Genomic DNA, 18,134 nt, shown 5'->3' with positions numbered 1-18,134 from the left:
ATAACAGACAACAAATGGTCATAATTGAGAACCAGCTATCAGACATACTCAAAATTGAAACCAGAGTTATTCAAGGATCAGTAATTGGCCCATTTCTCTTTCTAATGTATAACAATGACCTCCCACATAACTTGCCAGACAAATCAATTCTATATGCTGATGACATCAGCTTAATAACATCAAATGGAAATCTGGAAACTTTAGAGGACAAAAATACAGACATGGTACAAAACTCCACCACAAGGTTGCAAAACAATACATTGGTCTTAAATGGCAATAAAACAGAGACAATACATTTTCGTTTGAGTAAGTTGAAACCAGAAGGGACGGTAATCTGTCAAATTGCTAGGAATTTATTTAGACCCGAATTTGAACTGGGGCGAACATATGCACAACAATGCAAGAAACTGTCCAGAGTAATTTTTTTACTACACAAACTTAGGACCCGTGTCAGTAAGAGCCAAATGTTAGAGGCATACTATGCCTTTTTCCACTCGCACCTGGTCTATGGCATAATACTTTGGGGGAACTCTTCAGGGGCTCAGGAAGTTTTTAAGTGACAGAAGAGGGCAGTTAGGGGTATAAAGGGCTTACCAGACAATGAATCATGCAGACCAGTATTCAAGGAGCTGAAAATAATGACTCTCTCTGCAATATTCATACACCACTGTCTGATAGACATCAATGAAAATCAGAGTAACTTCACAGTAAGGGGGGAGGTACATTCACACAACACAAGAAATAAACATTACATTGACACGCCCCAGGTAAGGCTAAAGAAAACCCAAAACTGCCATAACTACATGGGGATTAAGCTATTCAACAGGGAAATGCCAGTACAGCAATTAGGGAAGAAACTTAAAAATTGGCTGATTCTGAATACAACCTGCAACATTCTGGAATTCGAAGAAAACTTGAGACGCCTCCAGAATGAATGATGGTTATAGCATGTAGTGAAAATATAGGCGGCATCATATTCTGTGACAAATTTGATCCAGGAGATGTATAACTGTAAATACTTTTCTTTTCTGTATATTTTTAAAACCTAATTGATACCTTAAAAAAAAGCAACCTGTATGTATGTATTGTATTGTGTTTTGGTACCTTTCCTTGTATTTTTTTGATGCTGTCTATTACAACACTAAGTTGTTTAATGACAATAAAATTTAATTTGATCTGTTTGGTTTTATATTGTTTAGAGGTACTTCAGTATGATCCAGTGCTCTGTTAATGATCATTCTTATACAGAATTTCAATACTCAAATGGAATTTTTTGGTCATGTTATTGAGCTCAGCAAAACTTGTTGAGGCATTATTTGGTCCAGTATTTCTCTACAAAACGTGTGTATATAAACCATCACAGTCTTCGGCCAACCAAGAGACAAGTTGCAGATTAAAGGACAACCAAAACTGAGCCAAATGCAGACAGAGGTGTCTAGGCATTGCAAGTACTGTAATGTGGCACCTGCACGATTTGGTTCAGGTTTCAACTCAGTTGGGAAATCCCACATCCACTTGTTCAAAGTGAAGTGGAAAAGACAGACACAGGTCAGAAACAAGACAGTCCAGCCCCCCCCCCCTTTCTCTCTCTCTCTCTCTCTCTCTCTCTCTTAAAAACAAACACACATACACACAAAATAGTTTCTTCCTTGAAAAAGAATAATCAATTTTTCTTAAACACATCATTTTTTATCAGAGTACATTTTTAATAACCATTCTGCAACTCTCTGAAATATAGATGCATTTCCTGAAGGCTGCATATAAATGTGCATGCTCTTTGCTCTGAAGAACACTGCAACTCTGAGAGCTGAATTACAAAGTTCATCTCGTTTGTGTGCCCGTCCACTGAGCAGTATCTCCTCTACATGACAGATGACTGACTTGACCGCAGACATATGTTTAAAAAATTTTCTTAAGAAAAGTGCATAAAGTTATTTGTATATATATATATATATATATATATATATATATATATATACCGCCATATTTCTGATAACTATGTCATATACAACTATCTAAATTCTTAACTCAGAATAGTTAAATCACTATCATCAAATATTAATATAGTATGACATATAAAAAAAAAACCAAAGCGTAAATTGCGTATATAGCTAAAAACTAAGTGTAAATTTCAAAATTTGTAATTCACTGTTTTTGGCACAGTTATACGAAAAAAAACCTGTTTTGTCAATATTAATTCAGTTTGAATCTACAACCTGTGTGGGAAGTGAATGTTTACTACTTCCACAGCCTGACACATTTGCATGTGCAGTTACAGATGTCAGATTTTACCTGAGACAAAAATTACATTTAAAGTTATACAATGCTGGAATGCAAATTTTAGCAACTGAACAGAGTGTAGTACATGATAATGATCATGAGATAGATATATAACAAATACACAATGCATCTGTACAAGTTACACTAAAATACGGTTTCAATAATTTAAATGGCACTACCCAAAGTACTGTGAACTGTAAGTTATCACAAAGTCACTGCATAAAATTTACACTTAGCACAATACTACATTTCTATGCAGCCTTTTACAGTGATGTGCAATGAATGACACTTCCTTTTCATTCTACACATTACAAAAAGCTTGGTACAATGTAATACCTTTCCCTCTAGTGACCTTCTGAATTGTCAATTCCTGATTCTCTCGGAGGAATAAAACAGTACCTTTTCTCAGTGCCAGTAGGTTCGTATTGGCTTCTCCCTCAATTACTATCAAAATGCTGGCACAGTCTCGACGAATGAGATTATAATTGGATTTTTCTGCCGGCACCTAAAACCAATAAAAATCCCAAGCATGCATATTTTACATTGATGTAAAAACAAGACACCATTTTAAAATAAATGAATATTTAAGTACATTAAAGCAGGCACTTTTCCAAAACTTTTTGCAGTAATCTGGGAGGAGCATGTAATGACAATGAAGAAAATTAGGATAGCACAGAATATTTCTATGGCCAAAGGCAAGAAAATGATCAAAGAAATGAAAACTGAAGTGGCAAAAAGAGTTTTGATGCTAAAAGAAATCTAGGAACAATATATGTATAATGACAGCAAAACATGACACACATCTACAGGTGGAAAACTGGATCTGGAAAAAATGATTTATCAATTATGATGATAATATATGAACTTAAAATTGACCAATTGCATACATTGTATATGTGCTTGTGTTTTTTCTGTATATATCACGATAGCGTAAACCATTCATCACACATTTTGTTGTTATGAATGTATTATTTAAATTTTAAAGCAACTGAAATCAATGTAGATAATATTAACTAAGCAATAAAGTAATACTAGGAAAGTAAAAGATGGAGACAAAAATTCAAAAAAAATATGCTGCCAACTACAAAATGCTTTTGTCGGATATGAGGAGCTATCTAATGAAAAATGTTCAAAATCTGACTAGTTAGAACAAGGTTGTTGAAAAAATTTAATACTCATCATGAAATATGTATTTTAATTATGAATATACACAAAAATTTAAGATGTGCTTTACAATTTTTCTGTTATCATCCAAAACAGCGAGCTGTGCCCTAACAACGCAACAAACTGCAATCCCACCAATAAACAAAACATTCTGTCAGAATTGACTTACTGATACTGAAACAAGTAGGCCAATTGTCTGGATAACTTGTTTCATGACAAGATAATTTTTGGCATTCTTAAATGACAGAAACAATTGCAAGGGACTAATGAATAACCCATTATAACATTTCATTTTCTGTGCTGTTTAGATACAACTCTGTGAACCAATGGCTGAGTAATTTTAATCAATCATGAAGTACGTAGTTTCTCGTCCTCTTCTTAGCTTTTGGTAAAGGTGTGTATGGACTCCATGGGACCAATTTGTTTCTTTAGAACTCGATTGAAAACAGTCTTTTGTCACCTATTCATCAAAGGCTGGTTATGCCTGCAAGACTAGAGAGGTTGATCCTTTACAAATCCAATGATTCTTCACAGCATGTGTAGTGAGTAGTCAGCTACAAAGATGGGAACTGTTTTCATAGTACATCTGACGTGACTTGCTGGTCTGGTCATATGCTAACTGATAGAGCACAAAATGAGGCACTTGTTTTCGACAAAACTATTCTTCACAAACTTTGCTCAAAATGTGCTCTGTCTGTCTGCTGCTACGCTTACAAATGCAATAGGCATATGGCACAACGATACTGATCGACACAGTCCTGTGGTCACAAAATAGTTATTGCTGCAATAAACTGGCACTACACAGTTTGAAAGCAGTGAACTTTTCCACTCCTGGGTGGTAAACTCTGATTAGCTACTCCCTAAACTTCATGTGGAAAGGGATAGCAATTTCGCGGTTCTCTTATCTCACTGGTAGATTGGTGGTTGTAAGATTATGATTGGACAAAACAAGCCATTCGCTTTCCTTAGGAAAGATGAAGTTAAACTGAAATTAAAAGTACAAAGGACATTTTTATGCTAGGCTCCAAGAGGACAGACATTTGTTCTTTCAGCAGGCTCTGAGGCAGCATTCTTCAAGAGTTTGGTGCTGGTGGTATTCAAATCCTGACGGCAAACCTTGAATGGCAGACTTCTAGTCTCTGGGAGCAGTCCAACGGTTATTGACACTGTCTTCACTCTACGAAGGCAGGCGTTAAACTTGTGTGGTATCACTAACTAGGACACTATGCCCCAGCTGAGTTTGTCAAGCTTCATGGCATTCAGGAAGCAAAGGTTTAGCTTAGTTTAATTCTGTTAATTCAACTAGCCATCTCTCTTTAATTCATGAGTGGACGACGGATTCATAATTGCTTTTCCATTTCCAAGCAGATGTAATTTCATCTCACACATGTTTAACTGTCATTTCTATAGTACCATATGAAGAAAGCAATTGCTTTTGTCCCATCCCATCATGTAGTTTGGCCCATCTCATTCCAAGTGATACCGTTTGTCTGTCTTGTTAGTTTTTCCTTGCTGCGCAACCACCAATAAAAGATGTCCATTTCTGATGTTCTCTGAAGGTGTTAATAAATATTCAGATGTAAATTTGAAACATGAATAACTTGTAGAGTCCATACTGCCATTGTGTTACTTATGAGAAATATTAAAGAATCTAATGCATCCTGCAATTATGGTTTCCTTTAAGTAGTTAGAATCGGCACACATACTCCTTTCGATGCATACTACCATTAGCAATAGATACCATTGGACTCACATAAGGAAGAAACCTCTGTGTAAAAGACTGTGCCCTCTTTTGAAAGTACTTCAACTTGTGTCTCTGCTGGCCATGTCATCACCTCTAAAACTGCTCCTTGTTGTTATTCATTTCGATCCACTCATTCTCTCACTTATGTATGGCAGCGATAAAGTTTAACTACTCCTCTTTCCAATTATGCATGATTTTGTGAGTCAATTGTGAAATAAGAACATACTGGGAGATATTACTATGCTCTTTTGGTTATAAATCCTAACACTGGTTTAATGTAGTTTTCAACTACAATCTTCATGCAAGGATTTGTCTCGAAATATGTGTGCAACCATATTCTCTATTTGATTCATTATGACTTTTCTTTTAGGCTTTTTTGTTTTTGACCCTTAGAAGGGCATCTTCAGTCATCAATCAATCAATCAATCAATCTTGTCTTAAACGGTTTCCTGTAACACAATATTCCAAAAGCTTGTAATGATTTCATATAGAGCTATGTTCCAATTGAAGCTTTTCATGGATCTATTTCTGAATCTCAAGGTTTGTAGTTTTGGATTTTAGCAGTTATTTTTCTTTTTATAAAAAGTAATACATTGTTTCAAAGAATAAATCTCATAGCCAAGCATGGCTATCACATCTACCAATTCATATCCCCTTTCCCAGAAGGGAATTGTGGATGCCCTGGATACATATCTGCACCTTGTAGTTTTTTACCTAAACTCACCAAAGGAGACAGGAAAAAAAATCAAATTTGCTGCAATAAGTTACTCTTACTGAGCAGCTTCCATGAAAATAATTGAGGGTATTCCTTTACCTCTAGAGGAGAGCTGATGCAATATGGCATAGTGAATTTGTTCTGGCCATAGGCTCTCTTGTATTACAGCTAGGGATATGCAACAATCTTTTGAAACAGAGCCTTATTAATGTCCTGAAAATTCATCAGTGTGTGGTATTATTTGCCAAAATCAAAAGGTTTTATCATCAGATATACAGATATAAGAACAGTGTCAAGAGCAGTGATTTGCAGAAAGGAGTGTCTGGGTGATGGATTAAAAACAAGGTTTGGCTCATTCTTGTTACCAGTCTAAACATGCTCCTATCAGAGCACAAAAAATACAAATATGTTCCTGTTAATCTAAAAGACTGAGTGAAAAGTGGAGAACTGGCTGCCTCATTCTATATCTCACAGCACCTTTAAAAATCTGCTCAATAATTTTGGCATGTGATCATATTCACACTTTTTTTTTTTAATATGCAACTCACCTCAAACTCCCACAAGCTCCCCTAACTGTAACTCATTCACACCCAGTAGTCCATTGCTGTAAGTCACTCATATCCAAGCACTTCCAGTTGCCCTTTCTCAATCACTCATCCAGCCCAATTCATTGTCATTATTCTTTGTCTGTCTCTGTAATACACTCCTACATCACCATCACAGTCCCCTTTGTTCTGTGCTACTACTACAGTTTCCTCTCTCTCTCTCTTTCACTTACTTACTTCTAATATCTCATTCCTTCCTTCTGCTGCTGTCTCTTCTCAATGTCACTATCTCTCTCTCTATCTCTCTATCCCTCATTGTCAATGTCATATACTCCGTCATTATCACTGGCTCTCACCCACTTCTACTTTATCTTTATCCCCCCCCCCCGGCACTGTCTCCTTCCCTCTTTTCATAGCATTGTTCTGTCACTGTCAACTATGCTCCACTGCCATTTGCCCCTCTCTTTCTCTCTCACTTTCATTGTCTCCTTCACTCTTGCTATAACACAACCCCTATCTAGATTCTTCCAGTATTTATATTACTGTTCTGTGTCTTTGCCATTGTCACTGTTGTCTCCTCTCACAGCATAAAAAAGTGTGAATACAATCACATGCCAACATTTTTAAAGATGCCAAGGAAGGTTGAATGAGGCAATTGGTAACTCACTTTCCAGTCAGAGTCCTTTAAATAAGAAGGAACATTTTGAATTTTTTGTGGTCCAGTAGGAGCCTGTTTCCATTGGGTCCCTTCTTTTCCTTGCTGCAGGAGAGCATGTAATTTATATACTGAAGTGCCAGAGAAACTGGTACACGCATGCGTATTCAAATACAGAGATATATGAACAGGCAAAATACGGCGCTACAGTTGGCAATGCCCATACAAGTGTCTGGCGCAGTTGTTAGATCAGTTACGGCTGCTACAATGGCAGGTTATCAAGATTTAAGTGAGTTTGAAGGTGGTTTTATAGTCAGTGCACAAGCGACAGGACACAGCCAAGGTAGTGATGAAGTGGGAATTTTCCCATGCGACCATTTCAAGTGTAGTGAACATCAGGAATCTGGTAAAACATCAAATCTCCGACATCGCTGTGGCCGGAAAAAGATCCTGCACGAACAGGAATGACAACAACTTAAGAGAATAATTCAACATGAAAGAAGTGCAACCCTTCTGCAAACTGCTGCAGATTTCAATTCTGGGCCATCAACAAGCGTCAGCATGCGAACCATTCAATGAAACATCACTGATATGGGCTTTCGGAGCCAAAGGCCCAATCGTGTACCCTTGATGACTGCATGACACAAAGCTTTATGTTTCACCTGGCCCCGTCGACACCGACATTGGACTATTGATGGTTGCAAACATGTTGCTTGGTCGGGCGCATCTTGTTTCAAATTGTATTGAGCAAATGAACGTGTATGGGTATGAAGACCACCTCATGAATCCATGGACCCTGCATGTGAGCAGGGGACTGTTCAAGCTCGTGGAGGCTCTGTACTGGTGGGAGTGATATGGAACCCCTTATACGTCTATATACAACTCTCACAGGTGACATGTACATAAGCATCCTGTCTGATCACCTGCATCTGTTTATGTCCATTGTGCATTCCAACGGAATTGGGCAATTCCAGCACGACAATGCAACACCCCACACATCCAGAATTGCTACAGTGTGGCTTCAGGAATACAATTCTAACTTTAAACACTTCCGCCGGCCACCTAACTCCCCAGACATGAACATTATTGAGCATATCTGAGATGCCTTGCAAAGTGCTGTCCAGATCTCTGCCCTCTCATACTCATGAATTTATGGACAGCCCTGCAGGATTCATGGTGTCAATTCCCTCCAGTAATGCTTCAGGCATTAGTCGAGCCCATGCCCTATCATGCTGCGGCACTTCTGCATGCTTGCGGGGGCCCTACATGATATTAGGTAAGGGTACCAGTTTCTTTGGTTCTTCAGAGTATGAAAAGAAATGTACTGTACAGTAAAATTTAGATAGTTTACTTATGTGAAAATGAAATAATGCAAAACTAATTTTACATCTCAGACTGGGTTTCATGTGCAAAAAATTTTTTGCATATGTTTCACAAATACATATGATGTTCCTAAATGATAACAGAGACACTTTACAGCATATTTCTCTGTGCTATGTCACTTTATAAACTATGTTTTCACCTCACACCAAATTTTACACATGTATTTTATGTGTACACCCAAGGGTAATTTTGAATCTCTGTATACTGGAAAAGGATAAATATATGAAAGAAGTTTTCAAGGTTGTACGAGACTGGCATCTTAGAAATATATTGCAAAACTTACAGCCATTTGCTGTGCATAGCCACCTCAGAATCTTCGGCTGGATTTTGGACTGCTGGTGACAGCAAAAAAAAAACCACCTTTCTTTGAAGTTTTCTGAGGAACTGCCCATGAACTAATGGTGTCTCCATTAAGTCCCATCATGCCCACCACAAACCACATCAAATGCAAAAAGAACCAACTGATTTGCTTCATTTGCCTAAGCAGGAAGAAGAGTGTAATATTCATACTTTGATTCTGTACTGCAGGATAGTGGTACTAAGACGATCCTCCTGTTGGGTATACAAATGGTCCCTAGCCCAAGGACTATCCAAAACACTTGACCCTGCTTTTTTATCATCCATAGAACCCGAGGTATGAGCACCAGAAAATTCCATTTTGATGTGCTGCATTCTGGAACATACACTATGTGATGACCTGGCTGAAAATGACTTACAAGTTTGTGGCACCCTCCATCAGTAATGCTGGAATTCAATATGGTGTTGGCCCACCCTTAGCCTTGATGACAGCTTCCATTCTCGCAGGCATATGTTCAATCAGGTGCTGGAAGGTCTCTTGGGAAATGGCAGCCCATTCTTCATGGAGTGCTGCACTGAGGAGAGGTATCAATGTCGGTCGGTGAGGCTTGGCATGAAGTCAGCATTCTAAAACATCCCAAGGGTGTTCTACAGGATTCAGGTCAGAACTCTGTGCAGGCTAGTCCATTACAGAGATGTTATTGTTGTGTAACCACTCTGCCACAGGCCATGCATTATGAACAGGTACTCGATTATGTTGAAAGATGCAATCGCCATCCCCGAATTGCTCTTCAACAGTGTGAAGCAAGAATGTGCTTAAAACATCACTGTAGGCTTGTGCTGTGATAGTGCTATGCAAAACATACTCACACTGTGCCATCAGATTGCCACATTGTGCACTGTGATTCGTCACTCCACACAACATTTTTCCACTGTTCAATTGTCCAATGTTTATGCTCCATACACAAAGTGAGGTGTTGTTTGGCATTTACCAGCTTGATGTGTGGCTTATGAGCAGCTGCTCGACCATGACATCCACGTTTTCTCACTTCCCGCCTAACTGTCATAGTACCTGCATGGATCCTGATGCAGTCTGTAATTCCTGTGTGATAGTCTGGATAGATGTCGCCTATTACAATTATGACCCTCTTCAACTGTCAGCGGTCTCTGTCAGTCAACAGAGGTCGACCTGTACTCTTTTGTGCTGTAAGTGTCCCTTCTTGTTTCCACTTCACTATCACATCGGAAACAATGGACCTAGGGATGTTTAGGAGTGTGGAAATCTCACATACAGATGTATGACAAAATAGACACCGAATCACCTGACCATGTTCGAAATCCATGAGTTCCGCAGAGTGCCCCATTCTGCTCTCTCATGATGTCTAATGACTACTGAGGTCGCTGATGTGTGAGGTCGCTGATGTGTGAGGTCGCTGATGTGTGAGGTCGCTGATGTGTGAGGTCGCTGATGTGTGAGGTCGCTGATGTGTGAGGTCGCTGATGTGTGAGGTCGCTGATGTGTGAGGTCGCTGATGTGTGAGGTCGCTGATGTGTGAGGTCGCTGATGTGTGAGGTCGCTGATGTGTGAGGTCGCTGATGTGTGAGGTCGCTGATGTGTGAGGTCGCTGATGTGTGAGGTCGCTGATGTGTGAGGTCGCTGATGTGTGAGGTCGCTGATGTGTGAGGTCGCTGATGTGTGAGGTCGCTGATGTGTGAGGTCGCTGATGTGTGAGGTCGCTGATGTGTGAGGTCGCTGATGTGTGAGGTCGCTGATGTGTGAGGTCGCTGATGTGTGAGGTCGCTGATGTGTGAGGTCGCTGATGTGTGAGGTCGCTGATGTGTGAGGTCGCTGATGTGTGAGGTCGCTGATGTGTGAGGTCGCTGATGTGTGAGGTCGCTGATGTGTGAGGTCGCTGATGTGGAGTACCTGGCAGTATGTGGCAACACAATGCACCTAATATGAAAAAGTATGTTTTTGGGGATGTCCGAATACTTTTGATCTCATAGTGAATTAGGTATGCATACTTTGTGGCAAGACATGGAAATCTATTTCTGCTCTCTTGTAGTGTTTACACAAGAAAGGCAAATAAGACTATGAGAGATTTCCCCTGGTGTCAGCTCCTCACAACTGTTACAAACTTTTCTTTGATATTGTATCAGTCATTGCTTTGGTTGCAATGGGGTCAACAGTCACCACAAATCATTCAAAAGACGATAGTTTTACTATATTTTTTGAAAAAAATTTTCTATTTATTTTGTTTCCACTACTATGCAGTTTAGCTTTTGAAGCCATTTTTAAATATACTCATAATCACAACCTGTAAGAACGGCCACACCAGGCTCCGAGTTCAAGAACTCTGCAACCCATGCAAGTAATTGTGAAAACATATAGTTCTAAGTGGTACTTTGGACAGATAAAAAATCTACTCACCAAGTGGTGGCAGAACACGTGCATAAAACAGGGTTGTAATTAGGTAATGGCCTAATTACATCCCTCTTTTATGCGTGTGTTCTGTTACTGCTTGGCGAGTAGATTTTTTTAACCATCCAGTGCAATTATTTTGTCAAAATTGATTGTTTTGGAAAAATAATGATACATCTGATGTCATGGGCTTCACTGTGAAGATCGATACAGTGGCTATCTTATATGGTGACACAATGTGAACAATAAGTTGTCGGATTATAAGTAAGAGGAGTAAATCAAGAATGCTTGCATGGGGCAAGCAGGCTCTATGAAGAGCAGTTTCACAACACGCATTACTTTATCTAGTTAATTTTTTAAGCCTCCCAACAATTTCAATTTGGCAGGCCATATAAGGTTGCATATTTAAGAAAGCAATGTTTCTTCCTCATTCCAAATTTCTATAACACTTTAGTGTGTTTATCATTCAAATACTATACAAATCTTGAAATCTAATGAGTAATTTGTTACTTGCATGTTTCTTGGATTATAGCTGGGATCTCTTCCTATGATGCAGACCCATTCCATTTTACAAGTACAGTTCATTTGTTATACATACAGAAATTTTTCTATCAAGTACAAAATGTTATCTACATCAACATATATACTCCGCTAGCCACCAAAGTCATATCCCCCCCAACCCTCTGTTCCAGTCGTGAATCGCGCGAGGGAAAAGCGACTGTCTGAACACCTCAGTACATGCTCTAATTTCCCTTATCTTTGAATGGTGATCATGGCGCGATCTGAAAGTTGGTAGTGCTAATATATGCTCTACATCCTCAGCGAAGATTGGACTTCGGAATTTAGACTGCAGCCCCTTCCATTTAGTGCGTCGTCTATCTGTAAGTGTGTCTCACTACAAACTTTCTATGAGATTTGTAATGCTCTTTTGATGGCTAAATGTACCAGTCTTTAGACCTTCTCAATCTCTTGAATCAGACCCAACTGGTAATAGTTCCATACAGACGAACAATACTCTAAGATTGGACGAACTAACTTATTGTATGCAACTTCCTTTGTTGAAGGACTGCATCGCTTCAGGATTCTACCAATAAACCGCAATCTAGAGTTCGCATTGCCTGTTACTTGTGTAATCTGATAATTCCATTTGAGATTGTTTCGAATAGTCACACCCAGATACTTGACGGATGTTATTGCTTCCAAAGACTGGGCATTTATTTTGTACTCTTACTTTAATGGGGATTTCCGCCTTGTTATACACAGTAGGTTACACTTACTAACTGCCAGTCATTACACCCCGCATTTATTTTCCGCAAATCCTCACTGATTTGTTTACAACTTTCGTGTGATACTACTTTCCTGTAGACTACAGCATCATCGGCAAACAGTGTAATGCCGCTGTCATTACCATCAACCAGATTGTTTATGTAAATTGTAAAAAGCAGCAGACCTATTACGCTGTCCTGGGGCACACCTGAAGTTACGCTTGTTTCTGTTGAAGTCACCCCATTCAGGACGACATACTGCTCTCTATCTGTTAGAAAACTTTCTATCCAACTGCATATGTCATCTAATAAACCATACGCGCACACTTTTTGGAGGAAGCGACAGTGCGGAACTGAGTCAAACGCCTTTCGAAAGTCGAGAAATATGACATCAACCTGGAGCCGGTATATAGAGCCGGTTGTATATCATGCACAATGAGGGCCAGCTGTGTCTCGCATGACCGCTGTTTCCTAAAACTGTGCTGTCTGGGCCAGATGCCTTCCAGCCGTCTAAGGATATTAACTGTTTTACAATCCCAGATACACTATGTCAGCCATCCTTGTGTTTGTTCGATAATTGAAAGGGGGAATGGTGCTGCAGTCCTCCACCGTAAACAAGTTTTTGAAAGCTAGGTTTAGAATTTCAGCCTACTGTTTATCATCATCAATTACATTACCCGTATTGTCAGCACGAGAAGGTACTGAATTATTTGTAGCAGTCAAAGATTTTACATAGGACCAAAATTTTTTGGGGTTATTTTTAGAATCTGCAGATAAAATATTGGTTTTAAATTTGTTAAAATAATCTCTCATTGACCTTTTGACAGTTGCTTTCATTTCGCATAATTTCTGTTTGTCAGCGGGGCAGTGACTATGTTTAAAACGACTGTGCAAAATTCTCTGCTTTCTCAGCAACATCCTAACATGTTTGTTGTACCAAGGTGGATCCTTTCCCTCCCCTATATTTTTGCTAGGCACATACTTCTCTAGCATGTGGTGCAAAATACCTTTAAATTCCGAACAAAGATGCTCAATATCTCTGGGCCCCACGGTGATTGCTTGGAGCTGACTATGAAGATATTCATTAATGACACTTTTATTTGCTTTCCCAAACAAGAAAACTCTATGCTGCTTCTTTGGTTTTTTTGCAACTTCCACTGACATAGAAGCCACGACAACATTATGGTCGCTAATACCGTCTTCTTGATTAACTTCCTCAAAAAGATCAGGTCTATTTGTCACCAGGCTATCTAATATGTTCCCATCTCAAGTTGGTTTTCTAACCAATTGCTCAAGGTTGTATGTTGAAAGCGTTCCTAGAATAACTTCACACGAGTCTTTGCTTTGCCCCCTGTGATAAACGTGTATTTTTCCCAGTCAATGGATGCCAGATTAAAGTCTCCACCTACAACTAATGAATAATTGGGATATTTATTTCCTATTTACTCAAGATTTTCCCTGAAACGTTCTGCGACGTTTATTGCGGGTGCTGGTGGTCTATAAAGACATCCTAATACAATGGTCAATCCTTTTCTGATTGACAGCTTTATTCACACTATTTCACAGTCCGACCCACTATTGATCTCAACTGTGTTTAAACAGCTTTTAACTGCAATGAACACACTGCCTCCCATAGTATTAGTACTATCCTCCCTAAACATTGTCCAATCAGAGTTCAAAATTTCATTGCAATTTATGTCTGGTTTCAACCAGCTTTCAGTACCTATCAGAAGCAGATATGATTTCAGTTTGTGTCAAAAGTTAATTTTACTGTCTATTACATTTCTTTACATCGTGGGTAGGTACGGTCAAAGATTTTTATGGCTGAATGTCTGTCTCCTTCCTGTGGAAAATCCAGGATGGAATAACGACAGTATTATGAGAAGGATAGATTGCTACTCATTATATAGAGCTGCTGAGTCACAGATAGGCACAACAAAAAAGACTGCTGACTATCAGTCAGCAGACTGACTCAACAAAACAACTGTTAGATTTAGTAGTCTTTTTGTTGTGCCCGTCTGTGTTCAACATCTCCTGTGCAATACAACAGTTGAGTGAAGGAAATGCAAGTAATTTTCCTTCTAGCACTATATTTTTGAATGTTAATGTTGTCTTCAAACTGTGATTCATTGTTTACAACAAATTTCATATGGGAGCATATGTACTGTGGGGCTGCCCCCAACTGTTTAAAGAGCTGTCTACGAGAAGTTCTAGAAATAGCACATTATCATTGTTAGATACTTTTGTACAATAAACATCATCATCTTCAGTAATGAATTACCCCAGTATATGATGCCATTAAATATTACTGAATGAAAATGAGAAAAGGAAATCGACTTTTAGACATTTTCATCTCCACAATCTGACACGAACTGTAACACAAAAATAGCAGAGCTCAAATATTGTATAGGCACGTGGCTGGGAGAGCAGCTTCCACTCATTTATTTCATTAAATGAAGTTTAAATATAACTGTTTTAAGAAGGGAAAATCATGAAATTTACTTCTGTCATATACTATTCTTGACTACTAACTCATCCATTCATCTAGCCATTAGAAAAGAGCACGTAATGGAAATAGCATGGTCCCAAAAATTAAGCACTTATTTGCATTTATACAGAAATTTAGTTTAGTGTTTCTCATGAGCTGCTGTTCAATTTTGGTTGTAGGATGGATAGGAAGTGTGAATGCAGTGAGCAGGTGCAGGAAGTTGGTTGATTTGGGGGGGAGGACCAAACAACGAGGTCATCTGTTCCATCGTACTAGGGAACGAAAGGAAAGGATAGGAAATTGGCCGTGCCCTTTCAGAGGAACCAGCGCAGCATTTGCCTGAAGCAATTTAGGGAAATCACACGAAACATAAATCAGTATGGCTGGACATGGGTTTGAACTATTGTCCTCCCAACTGCAAGTCTAGTGTGCTAACAATTGCGCCACCTCATTCGGTGATGCAGGAGGAGCTGGACGCAGCCTGCCAACAGCTCAAGACCCTGTTGGCCATAGTCAGCCATTTCCTGACTGCCTCGAGTGTAACGGCAATGGAGAAACTGGTGCATTGCATGGGACATCTCAAGTGTCACTCGTTTCACCTACAGTCTCTGCTGCTGAAGCACCTTCCCACATACCACATGTGGGTCACTTTCACTGCACAGTCAGGGGCAGAATGTAATGTGTTCATGTTGATAGAAGCAAAGGGTGAATGTGAAGACTGGCCATCCGGCCTTGTCCATTCAAACTGTAAGTGAACAAGTGGCCGCTCTTTCAGCAGGATCCAAGCAGTCACACAGGGAGAGATTTGTTATGTATCAGGAGTTCCAACGTTAGGTGTGTTATGGAGTTCCTTAGGAAAACAGCCTCCAGGGCTGGAAAAAGAAGTCCAAATTGCACGCAGTGCCTGCCAGGATGATGGGTGGGTTGGGGAGGGTTGGAGAAGAGAGGCTCGTCCTAGATATTGAGGAGGTTCTGCCTGTGGTTGTCAAGGATGCAAGGTCATGGAACAGAAATGACAGATTAAACGCCACAGGAGTAGGAGGGGCGGGGGGCTGTTCATTGCAATTTACAAAAGTACAGTGTCTATCAAGGCTGAAATTGAGTGTGATTGTATGCGAGTAGCCAGTGTAGTTGAAATCAAGTTTTTATTGGCAAACAAATTCAAATTCCACCACAACAGCTGTAGAATCATTTGAAGGCAGTCTACACTCAGCAGCGAAGAAACACATGATCATACAATATTAGTTGGAGGCAACTTTAACCTACTGAATACAGACTGGGATGTCTATGGATTCACTGCAGGTGAACAAACAGACAATCTTGTGAAGTAATTCTGAAAACATTCCAAAAACTGTCTTGAGCAGCTAGTTCAACAACCCACAACCAATAGAAATATTTTAGCCCTCATAGCTACAAACAGGTCTGATCTTAACAGTAACAGTATAGTGATGATGGTTAGTAAAGCTAATAAATCCATGAAGAAGGTTAGGAGAGCTTTTATGCTGGATAGAACTGATAAGCAACTGTTGACAACCCACTTGACAATGAATGAATATCATTTAATTATAATACAAGTGACATAAAGGAATTATAGGCAAAGTTTTAACTAATAATAACTTGCACTCTGGAGAAGTATGTGCCAAGTAAGTGGATTAAAGGTAGGAAAGATTCACCATGGCCTGAAACAAAATTTCTAAGATGCTGAGGAAACTGAAATTTTTGCACTCTTGCTTCAAAAAATATTGTGAAAATGTTCAGAGACAAAAGTTACGGGAAATTCATGTGTGTATAAAAAGATGGATGTGCAAAGCAGATAACAACTTCCACCACTGAGTGTTAATGAAAGATCTTGCTGAGAAACAGAACATTCAGGTCCTACATAAACGTACTAAGAATGTCAAAAGATTTTATACTGTCACTTGTTGCCTAATCCGGTGTGGCAATAAAAGACAGCAAAAGAAAAGCTGAAGCTTCAAATTTTTCATTTCAAAAAGCATCCATGCAGGAGGACCAAGCATACTTACCACTGTTTGACCACTGCACAGAATCTTGTATTAAGTACATAGAAACAGGCATTTCAAGCACTGGAAAACGACTGAAAGCAAGCATTTGATAACATGTAAGTTGCCAGGTCTGGATCCCAGTTTGACTTTAGACAGAGTGCTCTTCAGCACTGGTTCCTTCACTCCACTTGTTCTTATCGCATACCTTAAACCTGCACAACAAAATCTCAAGTGTCTGCAAAAAGTGCATGTAACTCCTATGTATATGGAGTGTAGAAGAACAGACCTGAAAAATTACAGACCAATACCCTTAATATCGGTTTGCTGTAACATTCTTGAGCATATTATTGGTTCGAGTATAAAAAATTCCTTGACACAGAAAAGCTACTATCCACAAATCAGCACAGCTTTAGAAAGCATCACTTGTGTGAAACTCCACTTGCTCTTTTGTCACACGATATTCCGTGAACAATGCACAAAGAACAACAGGTAGATTCCATATTCCTAGATACCTAAAAAGCATTCAACAGAATGCCCCACTGCAGACTGTTAACAAAGGTCTGAGCATACAGAATAGGTCCTCAGATATGTGAGTGGCTCTACGACTTCTTAAGTAACAGGATCCACTATGTTGTCCTGGATGGTAAATTTTATCAGAGATAAGGATACTGTTGAATGTGCCCTAGGGAGGCAAGATAGGAGTGCACTTGTTCTCTATAAACATAAACAATCTGACAGATAGGGTGAACAGTAATCTGCAAATGTTTGCCGATGTAGGTGTAGTATATGCCAAATTGCAGTATGAGTGACTGTAGGATGATACAGGATGAATTATACAGAGTTTCACTTTAGTGTGATAAATGACAGTTTGCTCTAAACGTAGAAAAATGTAAACTAGTGCAGATGAAAAGACAATACACTCTCCTAATTTTCCAAATACAGTACTAATAGCGTGTCGCTTGACAGTCATGTTGATTAAATATCTACGGGTAACACTGCAAAGCAATATGAAATGGAATGAACACATAAGACAGGAAGATGAATGGTCAGCTCCGATTTATGTGAAAATTCTAGGAAAATGTAGCTCATCTAAAAAGGAAACCATGTAGGGAAATCTAGTGTGTCCATTCTTGAGTACTGCTCAAGTGTGTGGCATCCTTATCAAGGTGGATT

The 18,134-nt window shown here is 39.2% G+C and overlaps 1 protein-coding gene across 5 annotated transcripts in view; it reads right to left on the bottom strand.

Moving 5' to 3' along the window:
• Window positions 1–2,001: 2,001 nt before the first annotated feature.
• The window catches only part of LOC124611465 (mannose-6-phosphate isomerase), a 114,302-nt gene continuing 98,169 nt past the window's right edge, over window positions 2,002–18,134 (bottom strand). For 3 of the 5 annotated variants that reach the window (XM_047140248.1, XM_047140249.1, XM_047140250.1), the window contains exon 7: window positions 2,004–2,785. In XM_047140248.1, coding sequence (XP_046996204.1) covers window positions 2,582–2,785 — 204 coding nt within the window. In that variant the 3' untranslated portion in view covers window positions 2,004–2,581. Of the gene's footprint in view, window positions 2,786–18,134 lie in introns of all 5 variants that reach the window. The other 2 variants (XM_047140247.1, XM_047140251.1) reach the window with 2 other exon arrangements.

Source organism: Schistocerca americana, chromosome 1, assembly GCF_021461395.2.
Source record: "Schistocerca americana isolate TAMUIC-IGC-003095 chromosome 1, iqSchAmer2.1, whole genome shotgun sequence".
In the NCBI taxonomy this organism is placed as follows: Eukaryota; Metazoa; Arthropoda; class Insecta; order Orthoptera; family Acrididae; genus Schistocerca; species Schistocerca americana.
Note: the sequence above shows the minus strand (reverse complement) of the source record. Positions and strands in the feature narration are given on the sequence as shown.